Source organism: Lemur catta, chromosome 11 (genome assembly GCF_020740605.2).
Source record: "Lemur catta isolate mLemCat1 chromosome 11, mLemCat1.pri, whole genome shotgun sequence".
Lineage (NCBI taxonomy): Eukaryota > Metazoa > Chordata > Mammalia > Primates > Lemuridae > Lemur > Lemur catta.
This window is the reverse complement of record NC_059138.1, coordinates 10,721,304-10,736,449: the sequence shown is the minus strand read 5'-3', so window position 1 is coordinate 10,736,449 and position 15,146 is coordinate 10,721,304. Positions and strand designations below refer to the sequence as shown.

At 39.8% G+C, this 15,146-nt stretch overlaps 1 protein-coding gene across 2 annotated transcripts in view; it reads left to right on the top strand.

Annotated features, from left to right (window-relative positions):
- The window catches only part of MGAM (maltase-glucoamylase), an 82,645-nt gene that overhangs the window by 45,468 nt on the left and 22,031 nt on the right, over positions 1-15,146 (top strand). For both annotated transcript variants that reach the window (XM_045564106.1, XM_045564107.1), the window contains 11 exons: positions 301-472; positions 1,799-1,915; positions 2,471-2,625; positions 3,682-3,766; positions 4,507-4,563; positions 5,125-5,249; positions 8,075-8,163; positions 10,914-10,963; positions 11,730-11,897; positions 13,252-13,404; positions 13,750-13,950. In XM_045564106.1, the coding sequence (XP_045420062.1) occupies positions 301-472; positions 1,799-1,915; positions 2,471-2,625; positions 3,682-3,766; positions 4,507-4,563; positions 5,125-5,249; positions 8,075-8,163; positions 10,914-10,963; positions 11,730-11,897; positions 13,252-13,404; positions 13,750-13,950 (1,372 nt within the window). The remainder of the gene's footprint in view (positions 1-300; positions 473-1,798; positions 1,916-2,470; positions 2,626-3,681; positions 3,767-4,506; positions 4,564-5,124; positions 5,250-8,074; positions 8,164-10,913; positions 10,964-11,729; positions 11,898-13,251; positions 13,405-13,749; positions 13,951-15,146) is intronic.

Sequence of the window (15,146 nt, the reverse complement as noted above, 5' to 3'; positions counted from 1 at the left end):
ATACATCTATGTAAAGTTAAATTTCACCTTTGTTCTATAAAATTTGTATACCTCTAGTTGCTAACCTTTTCAAGGCTGCTTTTAAAATTCTTGGAAATTATGGAGTTAACGCATAAAACACCTTAAAACAAAACAAAACATAGGGGTGTAGAGTGCTCCTAACAGCAACTAACCCTACTGAGAGAGAACTAGAAGAACTGGGTATTCAATTTTAATATCCTTGGTATTGTTAATGTATCCCCCAGGCTGGGACGAGCTGAAAATCACACATTGACTCTCTAAATCTCTCTCCCTTTCTAGAGCTGTCAAGACTGTGTTCCCTAATAAAAGAAGCTTCATTGTAACCCGCTCTACCTTTGCGGGGTCTGGCAAGTTTGCAGCCCATTGGTTAGGAGACAATGCAGCCACCTGGAATGACCTTCGGTGGTCCATCCCTGGCATGCTTGAGTTCAACCTTTTTGGTATCCCAATGGTGAGTCCCCATCCCAGGCTCTCTTATGAGCCTCAATCCCCAGGAAGCCTCATTCTAGAATATTTTCATGCCATAAAGCTTTCCTTTCCCGCCTGCCATGGCCCAGGGGCTTAATGTTTTGAGGGCATGTGCTTCATCAACACCAGCATGGCTCTGACATCATGCCATTCTTTCCTGTACTCCTTTGTGAAGATGGAAAGTGCAACCTTGATATTTACTGAAATATTTCTTTCTATTAATTAAAGTATAATATGCATACAGAAAAGCGTACCTATCCTTAAGTATACAGCTGATCAATTTCACAAACAGAACACATCGTCTATCTAGCACCCAGATGAATAAACATAACATTGCCAGCACTCTAGGCTTTGGCATTTTTTAGTTACATTCAACATATTTATTAATTGCGCTCCTACTGTGTTCAAGGTCCTGAGCAGGGTACGCATGGTAAGAGTGAAGAAAAGCATAAATATAGTAACAAAACACCTGCTACTTTCCTCAAAGAGTCTACAGTTTACTAAGAGGAGACATATATGTAAATAGATAATTATGACAGAAGAGGGTAAAAGGACAAAGAGGAGCATATGAATTATATGTTATGGGAGATCGTGAAGAAGGGATTTATCTAACAGATGTGAGGAAAAAAGAAAGCCAGGGCAGGGAGTCAAGAGAAACCTCACAGAAAAGATGACACTTGAGTTTAACCTTGAAAAGTGAGTGTATTTCATCAGGCTAATGAGGGGAGAAGCTTGTTTTAAGACTGAGAAATAAACATTAGCAAAAACAGTGTGAAGGGTGTATTTGATGTGTCTGTAAGGATTAGCATGTAGAATTGCAATGGGAAACGATGCTAGAGGGGGGTCAGAACCAGGTTTTGAAGCACTAAATGGATGAACAGCAAGGAGACCCTGGAGATTTTTAAATAGGTGAGTGATGTGATCAGAGTTAGGCTATAGAAAAATAATTCTGATAATGGTGTGGTCAAAATATTAATAATAATATCACCAGTATTACTAGTTACTAGTCATCAAAAAGCTATTGTATGTCAAGTGTTTTATTTGCGTTATCTTGTTTACTCACTTGTTAGAACCCTGTATAGCTCAGTAGTACTCGCTAACAAAATGAGGAAACTGAGGCACAGAAGGGTTAAGTAACTTACTCAAAGTCATCCAGAGGTAAAGAGTGGACGCAGAATATACCCCAATTCTGACCACACTGTTAGCCTTCTCAGTAGGAGATTTTAGCTAAGTTCAATTAGGAGGTCCTTGGTACAAAGCAAAAGAAGGTGGGGGATGTGACATATGCCCCCCGTGTGTGTCCTTCCAGGTGGGTCCTGACATATGTGGCTATGCATTGGATGCCCCTGAGGAGCTGTGCAGGCGGTGGATGCAGTTGGGTGCATTTTACCCATTTTCCAGGAATCATAATGGCCAAGGCTACAAGGTAAGGCTCCCAGGAAATATAGTCCAAATAAATTTGGCATGCATTAGGGCTGGATCTGTCTGTATCCTTGCCAAGAAATTTGCCGAGCCAACCTCTTGCCTGGTACTTCACTCGTGCTAGTTTGGACCACCCTGTGCAATTAACCAGGGCCTGGGCTGTATGTATCGTTGAAATGCCCGACTGCCTCAGCCTGCAGTCAAGGAAATGGCGAGTCTGTGAAGGTCTTCCATCGAACTTCTGTCTACTTTATTTGGGTTGCTCATTTTTAAATAAGAAGCAAGTTATGGAAATACTTCAAAATTATTAAATGGCAGTCTCCTAAGAGAGTAATCCTAAAGAGTGAATGAGACAGGATGAGTCAAAAGGGCAAGAATGGCCCCTTACTTGATGAAATGGTCCCCCCTTGCCCAGCTGTTCTGCTCAGAGGCAAAGTTTGCGACATAGGCCCTAGGTCACTCAGAATGGAAAGTGTGTGATGAGTGGGGTCTGGAACTCTGCAGGAGCTTCTGCTGTCTTGCAGCCAAACCACAATCGCAAACTCCTGTTTCCTCCCAGGACCAAGACCCTGCCTCCTTCGGAGCTGACTCTCTGCTGTTGAATTCCTCCAGGCACTACCTTAACATCCGCTATACTCTGTTGCCCTACCTATACACCCTCTTCTTCCATGCTCACAGCCGCGGGGACACGGTGGCCAGGCCCCTTCTGCATGAGTAAGTTCACCTAACCCAAAGGAATTTTGTTAATGCATCTAGGATGACATTGAGTATATCATGAAATATCAGACTGAAAATTGACACAATTCAAGCAGTTATTCATATATGTAAATACATATGTGTATATACTTATATTTAACTGGAATACCCAGCTGGTATTTATAAGGCTATTCCTGCCTAGATATTGTAGGGATATTTTTAAGTATTATAGCCTGTTCCCTTTTAGGGAGAGAACTAGACTTAAAGTCATGGGACTTGGGGTTTTTTCTTTGTTCTTCTACCAACTAATTCTATATCTTAGACAAATCATTTAAACTCCTTCATCAATTTATTTAGTCTTAATTTAAAGGATTTGATAGCTTGATTGCAATGGTCTCTTCTGTAATGCACTGTGATGCCAGGACTGTGTTCAAGCTCTAGGAATGAGCCAGTAATTTGTACACAAATAAGAATATTATAAAGGATTTCTACAATTCCAGAATTCTTATTTTCTAGCCAATGAACATCTCTAACTTAACTCTAAAACAGGGCACTTAAGAATTTTTCCTTGTCAAAATACAGTTAATTCTATTGTGTGTATGACCCATGCACATTCTGTAATATATAGTCACTCTTTTGGGAAGTTTTTGCCACCTCTTGGAATTTCTGTTAAAAAGGCAGATATCCCAAATGAGAAAAAGAGTAAAATTTTAAATTATCTGCTATTTTTTGTGATTAGATCTAGTTTCTTCTTGGTAGTTGGCTGAAGTTCTGAAATGTATTGGTTATTTTCTTATTGTTTTTAAACGGGGTATGGCACGTAGAATTAAAGCCTAGGACCTGCCTAGCAGAGGTACTGGAATGGGAATTCTGCCCATCCTGAGGGGAGAATGGGAGGGTACATGGGCCAGGGAAAGTGGACCTGTCTGGGGGTCGGGGTGGGGGTTGAATAAGTGTCACAGAATAATTTAGGGTTTTTCCAGGCAGACAGCCTTCATGATTTCGACAAGTTGGGGATAGAGATGCCAGGAAATGTTGGCTCAAAGGTCAGTGAAACATCTCTCTGGCCTCCAGGTTCTACGAGGACAGCAGCACTTGGGACGTGCACCGGCAGTTCTTATGGGGGCCAGGCCTCCTCATCACTCCAGTTCTGGATGAGGCAAGTGCTCCCACGGAGACATGCTGGGGATCTCTGCTTCTGTTTCTGGCGCACCCTAAGCTTTCTCTCCTCCTGTTCCAAGCCCATTTCTGACATCTGCGACTGAGTCAGCCTTGAAGGGAGTGTGCTGGGTTTGGGGAAGTTGGAGATCTGATACTTGCGTCTTCCTCTCCCCCAGAAGTATTTTTCTTGACCAAGTTCACAACCAGTGTAGAAGCATCTGCTGGCAACTGTAGATTTAGGAGTGGTCCTGTTTGTTGTCAGAGTCTCATAGCAGGTCGTCACTTGCCCCATAGAGGCAGAATGAAGCAGTGACCCAGCAGTCACTCTAAAGTCAGACCGGTCAGGGTGTGATTGTTGTCTCCACCACTTAGTGCCTGTGTGATCTGAGGCAAGTCATTGTGCTGGTTTCTCATCTATCAAGGTGAGGTAATAATACCATTTGGAGCTGTTGCAAAGATTAAATGAGCTAATCATGTAAAGCTAGAATATTTGCCATGATACATGGTTCGTTGTTATTATTATTCCTAATGTGGTCCTATTTGGGATTTTTCACTGTGTGGCCAAGGTACAGCTTCGATGATTTGTGTTAGAGGGAAGGCAGAAGAAAGCCATGGTTTGATAACAGAAAAAGGAAAGGCCATTTTTGCCCTCTCTGTATACAGTTAAGAAGTTCCCTAGGAAATGCTAAGACATCCATTTTATCCCCCTGAGGGGAAAATATTTTTTTCTAATTTCAGGGTGCAGAGAAAGTGACGGCATATATGCCTGATGCTGTCTGGTACGACTATGAGACTGTAAGTAGCTTTGATTTTCCTTGAACTCCCCAACACCACAGCTGCAGCGGCAGAGACAAGCTAACTCCCCAGAGAGAGAAACATCCATCCACACACAGAGGAGTGTTTCTGTAGAGTTTTCTGTATTTTCATAGGAGATCTTGGATAAAGTGAGCCTTAGTCTCTTAATCTGATGAAATCTTAAACAAAAAACAAACAAAAAAATCCTTTTGTATACTTCATTCAGCAATAAGATAAATACTCAAACAGCCTCTCAGGAGCAAATATTGGGGGACTTGATAGACAATATAAGCTTGATCAGGAATCAGATTACTTGTTTAGAACTATCAGTTAATATAATATATATCAAATAGCCTCAGCATGGCATAAATGTTCTCTCAAGACCCCAACTGATGACAAAATATGTTCTTAATTTTTTTCCTTCCCTTATTCGATTGCGTGGTTAGACAGTAACTCAGCTAGGTGGAAAAGGGAGAGAGCTGCACCTCACTCAGCACAGGGCCGGTCAGTGAGGTCAGTGTGCTGTCATGCCAGTGTGTCTGATTTACCTGCATGTGTCAGGGAGGGAAAGTGAGATGGAGGAAGCAGACAGTCGAGATGGAACTTCCTGGAGACAAGATTGGACTTCACCTTCGAGGAGGCTACATCTTCCCCACCCAGCAGCCAAATACAACCACTCTGGCCAGGTACAGCATGGCTGGGGGTGTCCTGTAAGGGGGAGGCTGATGAAGCTGGTCATTTCTGTTCTTGTCTGTTGACCATGCAGAGGGTGCTGAAGCACCATGTGGAGTTTGAGGAAGAAGGGTACTAGGGTGTGTGTGTGGGGGGGGGTGTCATCAAAATCTGTCCTTGGATTTCCCCCGGCATCTTCTCAAGAAGCTGTTGATTTAGAGCTGCTTCCAGATGGATTTTACAAAACCTTAATCCCTGTCCTTACTTAAACCTTCTGAATTTCTCCTCAAAGCACACTGACAGCGAGGGTGATTTACCCAGGACAGTTGCAGTTTTAGCACTGAAAGTCTCGCCTTGGGTTGCTTCTTAATTCTGTGCAAACCAGGTCAGTTGATCATACTGTCTGCCTTGGTGATACCATCTATCCATGTTTCTCTGCTCTTGACTCTCTCATTCTCATTTCTAGGGAGTCAGGGTCCACTTTCTATCTTCCTGTAATCTCAACTTCCCATTTCTTCCACTGAGCCATTTCTATCTTGTGATCCAAAACTGGGTTCAAAAATTACCTCTTCCTGTGCACCTCAAATCTTCCCATGATACTGATTTTCCCTTTATTCTTTTTTGATTCCAAAATTATAGACTCCATCTGTAATAAAGAGGTGCATATTTATATCTTTGTGTCTTTGAAAGTATAGTTTATGTGTTTTTAATAGACTTGGTATTCTTTGGAAGCTGGATACCTATATTTTCTTTTGAACTTCTCTTACTACTTTAATTTCTCAAATTATAGGGTTTTTATGATACTAATGGAAAATATTCCAAAATCCAATACCAATTGGTTTATTTTTCTCTAATTGTTTAGCTTCAAGCTGTTCTGTACACTGATACCAACATTATATTTCCAAAATGAAAATATCAATTTGTTGCTTCCCTGCTTGAATTCTGAACTCTTCCATTAATAGGGTCTTCAGGGCCAATTACAATATGGTTCCAAGGTACCTTAACAATTGTATCTCCTGCAACACCTTAATGTACATGTAGATCAGCTATGCCAAGAATCTTGCTATTCCCCAAATATACCTGTGTATTTTACTGCATGTGGGCTTGTGCATTTATTACTCTTTCCAATGTTCTTTTCCTGGTGCAAGCTTAATGATACCAATTAAATTCAAATTTGATCCCAAATCTTCCAGCAGAGGAAGTGCTGCCACTTCCAACTTTCTGGGTGTTTTAAAATATTTTTTTGCTCCTTAGTTGATTTTCTCTTTCTTTTTTAATATTGTTATGTATTGCAATCATTGTTATTTTATACTCTGTGTCTGAAAATTTTATTATCTGAAGTGCTTAGGGGAATCTAAATCTGTTGTTAGTTTTTTTGCTGACTTTCTTTCTGTTTGACTTATTACCTTGTGTGCTTGGTGATTTTTTTTTCCAAGTGTAGTGATCTTAAGGACCCAAATATGGGTCTTATTCCTCCAGAGATGATTTGTCTTCTCTTTTGGTTGCAAGCTAGAGACTGCTGCCAATCTGGTATCACAATAGTTTCCTTCACGGATTCTGGGTTCATATGGGAATCAGAGTTCAGCTTCTCTACCTTGGATTATGAGCCTTAGCCCAATTTTTGCCTTGCTATAGGCATTTGCCCCACAGAAATCCCAAGTTTTAATTTGAGCACCCTTTTTTGGTTTGAGCTCACTGTTTTGTTTTCCTGTTGTTATTTTGGTCCCTTGGATATATCCCTTATTTTCTTGCAAGCCCAACAATATTTTAATAGAAATATATGTTGTAATTTGTCTAGGACCAAGAATTAATAGTATTTTAGTGGGCTGGTCCTCTAGAATGTCCAGCCCACCATACTTCTAGAAGTGTCATTCTGGACTCCTATAGTATCATAACTTTTATGTCACTTTTTACCTTCTGCCTTAATTATTTGGTAAATGTGTCTAATTTTTCCCATAATATTTAAATTCATTGAGCTCTGGAGTTGTGAGTTATTAATCTTTGTTTCAGTTTGACTTCTTAGCAATGACAGCTACTCAATATATGAATATATAATGAAAACAGATGATTTTGTTCATCATGGAACCTGACCTCTTGGATAGTAGAAGGCTGAACTTTGAAAGAATACAAGGGAGAGTGTGAGGCCAGTGAGGGACAAAGGAGGAACAGGAAATTGAAAGGTAGTCTGGAGGAGTGGCAGAGCGAGGAGAGATTCCAAATGAAATTGCTCTTTCTTTCCACTCTTTCTCTATGTCCATCTTTTTCACCATCTCTTTGAGCAATGTTTTGTGTTTCTCATTCTAAATTACAAAGCAGATAATTAGAATGTTTTATTTTTCTTTCAAAACACTAAAAATAAATAAGTTACTATTACATAGATGGATCTTATTGTATGTTATTGCTGAGTGAAAATAGTCTTTACGTAGGGAAAAGTGTATCTTCCTTACAGCTGCTGACACTTCTGAGGGTATCATCTCCAAAATGATCTAGTTGAACCAATTATTATCTAGGATGTCTTTCTCTTCTAATTGTCTGTATTCTAAATAATACTTGCAGCAGCAGCTTTTATTTTAGCTATTGTAGTGATTGTGGTACTTAAATTCTTGCCTTCTACATAGATACTTATTGCTAATGTTTGGGGTATTTCTGTTTCCTCTGACATTATTGATGCTAGAGAAAGATGCACCTGTGATTTTGCCTTTGTGCCTAAAGAAAAGCAGAGACATCTGCTGCTAATAACTTTTTCCATTTGAAATTTGATGGAGACATTCCCAGATTATTTGGCAAAATTCTTGGAGACCTAAGTCATTGTCTCTTACATAAATCTTGTTTCCCACAGTCGAAAGAACCCTCTTGGTCTTATCATCGCCCTAGATGAGAACAAAGAAGCAAAAGGAGAACTTTTCTGGGATGATGGGGAAACGAAGGGTGAGTACTGTTGTAATACTGTTACTGTTTCCAAACCTGCGTCTTTGACTTATGATCCTTCACTCCTGTTGGCCATTCAGCTGTGGGAGAAATCTCACCAGGCACAGTAGCAAAAGTCATGTAAGAATTTTGTTTCTGGTTGCACTGTTCAGGGGTAGATGAACCACAGATGGAAGAAAAACACGTTTCTATAATATCTCTTAGAAGTCTCCCACTGGCTAGCGAGATAAAAATATATAAAATAGGCTCTCATTTTATTATCAATGGGCACTTGGAAGAGAGTTTCAAGTCTATTCCTGTAATTCAATATATTGAAGATATTTCTGTCCTAAAGTATGTATGAACAAATATTGATGATATAAAAACATACCATGCCAGTGAGGCATTGAGAATATACTTTTCTAGGTTATCTTAGCTATACTTTTTAGCACATTTTTCTGGCTACAGTATACTAATAATTCTTATGGCTCAAGCTTAGGAAATATACACTTCCCTTGAGGAATATGCCTCAGAAGCATGTGGAAGGGAGTCTTTCCAAGGTTACAATAAGAAGGAAAAGGAAAAACACTGGCTTGGCCTTGGAGACTCTGTCCATAAAACAACATACAGCTTTTTAAAGAAAAGTTTCGGGCCGGGCGCGGTGGCTCACGCCTGTAATCCTAGCCCTCTGGGAGGCCGAGGCAGGTGGATCGCTCGAGGTCAGGAGTTCAAGACCAGCCTGAGCGAGACCCCGTCTCTACTAAAAATAGAAATAAAACTATCTGGACAACTAAAAATATATATAGAAAAAATTAGCCGGGCATGGTGGCACATGCCTGTAGTCCCAGCTACTCGGGAGGCTGAGGCAGTAGGATCGCTTAAGCCCAGGAGTTTGAGGTTGCTGTGAGCGAGGCTGATGCCACGGCACTCACTCTAGCCCGGGCAACAAAGTGACACTCTGTCTCAAAAAAAAAAAAAAAAAAAAAAAAAAAAGAAAAGTTTCATTTATTTATTTAATTGGAAAATATTTAATTGACAAATAAGGATTGAATATATTCAAGATATACCATATGATGCTTTGATACTATGTATACATTATGTAAAGATTACTACAATCAAGTTAATGAACACATCTCTCACCACCCACACTGTACACTAGATTCCCAGAACTTGTTCATCTTATAACTGAAAGTTTCTCTCCATTTCTCCCAGCCCCCAGCCCCTGAGAACCAGTGTTGTACTCTCTGCTTCTATGAGTTCAACTTTATTAGATTCCACATATAAGTGAGATCATGCAGTATTTGTCTTTGTGTCTCTGGCTTATTTCATTTAGTGTAATGTTCTACAGGTTCATTTATGTTGTTGAAAATGGAAGGATTTCCTTTTTTTATGACTGAATAATAATCCATTGTGTGTATGTGTGGTGTGTGTGTGGGTTTATACACCACAATTTCTTTATCCATTCATGTGTTGATAGACACTTAGGTTGTTTTCATATCTGGCTATTATGGAAAATGAATTAAAAATTTAAGTGTAATGGCTGAAATCATAAAACTCCTGTAAGAAAACATGATTTTTTTCTTGGCAGTGATTTTTTTGGATATGACACCAATAGCACAGGCAACAAAAGCAAAAGCAAACAAGTGAGACTATATCAAACTAAAAAGCTTCTGCACAGCAAAACAAACAAACAAACAAAAAACAAAGTGAAAAGGCAACTTATGGAATGGGAGAAAGAGTTTGCAAACCATATATCTGAGAAGGGGTTAATATTAAAAAATATGTAAGGAACCCATGAAACTCAATAGAAAAAGAACAAATAGCCTGATTAAAAAATGGGCAAAAGACCTGAACAGATGCTTTTCCAAAGAAGACATATAAATGGTCAACAGGTATATGAAAATGTGCTCAACATGACTAATTATTGGCAAAATGCAAATCTAAACCACAATGAAATATCACCTCACACCTGTTAGAATGCCTACTATAAAAAAGATAAGAGCTGGAGCCCATTCTACTAAGTGAAGTATCACAAGAATGGAAAAACAAGCACCTACATGTACTCACCATCAAATTGGTATTAACTGATCAACATTTATGTGCACATATAGTAGAAACATTCATTGGGTGTCAGGCAGGTGGGAGGGGGAGAAGCGGTTGGGTATATTCACACCTAAGGGGTGTGGTGCGCACCATCTGGGGGATGGACACGCTTGAAGCTCTGACTCAGGTGGGGCAAAGGCAATATATGTAACCTAAACATTTGTACCCCTGTAATATGCTGAAATAAAAAGAAGAAAAATTACAAAAAAGAAAAAAGATAAGAGATAACAAGTACTGACCAGAGTGTGGAGAAAATGAACCTGTGTATGCTGTTGTTGGGAATGAAAATTGGGACAACCATTATGGAAAATAGTATGGAGAGTCCTCAAAAAATTAAAAATAGAACTACTGTACAATCCATGAAATCCCATTTCTGCATATATAGCCAAAGGAAATGAAATCAGTATCTTGAAGAGATATACTCATGCCCATGTTCTCGGCAGCATTATTCACAACAGCCAAGAAATGGAAACAACCTAAGTGTCATGTCCATTGACTGATGTATGAATAAAGAAATTATGGTAAGGTATACAAGGAAATATTATTGAGCCATAAGAAAAAGGAAGTCCTGCCATTTGTGACATTAAGATATAGCTTTAAGGAGGGCAGGTGAAATCTGTTTTGTGGTGGACAGGCCAGAACCTGACTTGTCTTTCTCTCATTTTCAGATACTGTGGCCAATAAAGTTTACCTTTTATGTGAGTTTTCTGTCACCCAGGTGAGAAGCATATTTTTAGGAATCTTAGGTCTGGGCTTTTGTCTGACCATTAGCAATATGTGATTATGTATATGTATAATTATATTTATAACTCTGTATGCATTAATGGTTATAACTAGGTGAGCACATTTCCATTTATAACTTAACTCCCAATAATTGAATCTGTGTTATGAAAAAGAGGCAATAATTTAGATAAATCAAAGCAGCAAGTGTTTATAGGCTGGGTGTAGAGAGTCACGCCTATAATCCTAGCACTTGGGGAGGCTGAGGCAGGGAGGATCGCTTGAGGCCAGGAGTTCAAGACCAGCCTGAGCAACATAGCAAGACTCTATTTGTACAAAAAATAAATTAAAAAAGAAATTACCCGGTGTTGTGGCACATAGTTGTAGTCCCAGCTACTTGGGAGGCTGAGGCAGGAACATTGCTTGAGCCCAGGAGTTCAAGGTTATAGTGAGCTACGATGACACCACTGCATTCCAGCCTGGGCAACAGAGTAAGATCCTATCTCAAAAAAAAAAAAAAAAAAAAAAAGGCAGGTAATGTTTCTAAACACGGTTTTTAAAAATGTCTATGTGAGTGTGTATTCTGATTTTTTTTTTTGCTTAGAATATTATTAAGATAAATTTTTACTCATTGATTACATGCTAGTAGAAAAAGTTAAGAGGCAGTGGGGAGTGTCTGGTTGAGGATGGAATATTTGAGTGACTTTCACATCTGTGTATTACAGGCATACCTTTGTGCTTAATTGAGCTTAATTGTTTTACAGAACCGCTTGGATGTGAGGATTTCTCAATCAACCTACAATGATTCCAATAATTTAGCATTTAAGGAGATTAAAATCCTTGGGATACAGGAACCTGTCAACGTTACAGTGAAACACAATGGTGTCCCAAGTCCGACTTCTCCTACAGTCACTTATGATCCCAACCTGACGGTAAAAATCCATTTTATTAGGGTGGTTTATCAAGAATTCTTTATAGCATCAGGGTGTTCCTTCTTTCCAAGGTTGCATGGGTTCCTAAGGACTAGAATACACTCTAAGGCCCATGGTGGGGACATCAGAAAGCTGGGAAAGAAAAAACAATGGGGCATCCAGAGCTAGAATGAGTTGGGGAGCTGCTGAGGAGTGGGGACAAGGTTAATGGTCTTTCCACCTTATTCCCTTCTCTGCCTCTCAGTGTTCTGCTCTCTCTGACTGATTTCATCTCTAAAATAAAGAAAAGAAAAGAAAAGAATAGTGATGATGGGGCACAACACAAGAAGAAGACAGTTAGGAAAGTGGGGAACAGGATTAGAGGAAAAGCATGTCTCACGGCAGCTGGCTGATGCTGGAAAGGTAAAGGTAGGGGTAGGAATTCCATTAATTAGAATTTTGAAATGCATTTTTTTTTACTATGCTGAGATATATAGACTCTAACACACACATTTTTAAGAAATATTTTAAGAAAAGGAACTTGATAATGCTCACTAATGGCTACTTATTTGGTTAGATGATAATAACAAAATAATTTTTCATCAGTTATAATGAGACTTGATGCTCCTGAACAGCTTGTAATAAGTTCCTCCGATACCTTAGAATTAAGAGGAATCCCTTCCCCAAATAGAACTTACTACAGGTACTCCAAATGACCCAGCACTGGGAGATGCTGGGTCAGCATGGTTTGTGAGAGACCTTCCAAATTTGGGGAGGGGAAAATAGTCTGGGATATTGGAGATGGAAAAATATATAATGAGTTTGTCAGCTCACCATTTTGCAGTTGATGAAGTTGAGACCCAAAGAATTGAAATAATTTGTCTAGGATTCCACAGAAAAACGGGCATGAGAACCCAGGCCATATGACTGTTATTGCTGTGTTCTTTCTACCACTTCAGACCTATGGGGGACACTGTTTGGGAGTGGAGAGCAAGATCAGATCAGTTTGGGATGGAACCGTGTGTTTGTGTGTGTTGTGCTTAAGAGGAAGTGCAAAAGAAAGTCTTCCCACCAAAATAAAGAGGGGGAAGAGGAGTCGGGGAAGGAAAGAAGAGTACTCACAACAGATTTTATTTGACCTAATTCTTTTCACTATGTTGCGTACAAGATTCCAATAGAGTTGTGACATTTGCCCTGTTGCCACTGAATAGTCCCTGCACCATACAGCTCCCTTCATGTAAGCTACAGTCATATGCTACTTGGAAGGTTGAGAGTCTGGTCTGATTTATATTTCTTTTCCTTAAAAAAACCCTTCAGATCTTGAAAGGCCTTTTCCCTGGGGATGAATTTCCTTGTGACTTCCCCATTCCTGCAGGTTGCCATTATCACAGACATCGATCTTGTCCTGGGAGAAGCATACACAGTGGAGTGGGATGTGAAGATAAGGGATGAAGAAAAAATAGACTGCTACCCTGACGAGAGTGGTGCTTCTGCAGAAAACTGCACTGCCCGCGGCTGTGTCTGGGAGGTAACGTGCTGATGGTGTTAATGTACATTCAGCTCTCCACACTGCGTCTGCAGTTTCATGAGCACGACACCAGTACCTATGTAACTGCTTACAATCCACAGGAAGAAAGGACTTCCAAAGGAGTCTGATCTGGATGTGCAGAGTAGGTGGGAATATATATGGGACTTTTAAAAATAAATATTTTGCTTGGAGACCAGGAATTTAAATTTATGTCACTACCAAATGATATATAAGGGAATGAATGATGAGCTGCCTTTATCTCCCTATAAAATGACTTTTCTAACCCTTTCTATTTGGTAATTCTAGAATCACATGCTGATCTATGACTTTGGCCTTACTTTTCAGGCATCCAGTTCTCCTGGAGTCCCATTTTGCTATTTTGTCAATGATCTATACTCTGTCAGTGATATTCAGTACAACTCACATGGGGCCACAGCTGACATCTCCTTAAAGTCTTCTCCTTACACCAATGCCTTGCCCTCCACACCTGTGAACTCCCTCCGCCTGCAGGTGACCTACCACAAGAATGAAATGCTGCAGTTTAAGGTAAACATAGTATATGTATCAGGTGCTGACTAGACCCTTAATGGTTCCATTACTTTTTGCTGGTCAAGGTTACAGAACTCTAGAGTAAGCTACTCTTCTAAGTTAATCATGCTACAATAGACTAGATTATTCTCCTAAGAGCAACGAGAAAGCAATGATGGAAGAATGAGACCTATCCTAATTTTCATTTTAAAAAGATTATTGTGGCTATTGTTAGGAAAATGGTAGGAAGAACAAGAGTAAATATGGAGAGACAAGTTAGGAGACTACCAGTTAGGCAGGCCAGGTGAGGGATTGAGTTTGGATGAGATATGGGAAAGAAAATGAAGAACAGTGGACATGTTTGAATTTGAGAATGTAGGATGACCGGGTCTGGGATTGATTGCAAGTAGATGATGAGAGAGAGGGAAGCACGAAGAATGACTACCATGTTTCTGGCTTGCATCTCTGTGTGGGGGGTAGTGTCGTTAGCTGCAATGGAGAATACTGAAAAGGTTTTGCTTGGTCAGTATATGATGATGAGTTCAGTTTTGCATACTGAAGTTGAGATATCTGTAAAATAGCAAACTACAGTGATTCCTTCCTTTCCCTTCCATGGTTTAATTACATCTAAGGACCAGGGATGGACTTGCTTACTGCCTTTTTTTTTTTTTTGAGATAGGATCTCACTCTGTTGCCTGAGTGCAGTGGCATTAACTTAGCTCACTGCAACCTCATATTCCTGAGCTCAAGCAATCCTCCTGGCTCAGCCTCCTGAGTAGCTGAGATTCATGTGTGCACCACCACACCCAGCTAATTTTTCTATTTTTTATAGAGACAGGGTCTCTCTATGTTGCTCTGGCTGGTCTTGAACTCCTGGCCTCAAGCTATCTGCCTGCCTTAGCCTCTCAAAGTGCTAAGATTATAGGCATGAGCCACCACGCCCAGCTTCTGGACTAGCTGTTATTATGTCTATTTCTCTATTAAATTGTAAGCTTCTCAAGAACAGGAATTTGTCCTTTCATCTTTTTGCTTCTGAAATCTAATACAGAGTCTGATAAACAGTGAGCACTCAAATGTTGTTGAGAAAGTAAATGAAAGAGATCCATGTGGCATTGCCTGAAAGGTTCTTTACAATCTGACATTAACCTGAACTCTGAGTTCTTTTACAGCCTCTATTGCAGGGATGATGCTCTTTTATGTTCGTATCCTCACTA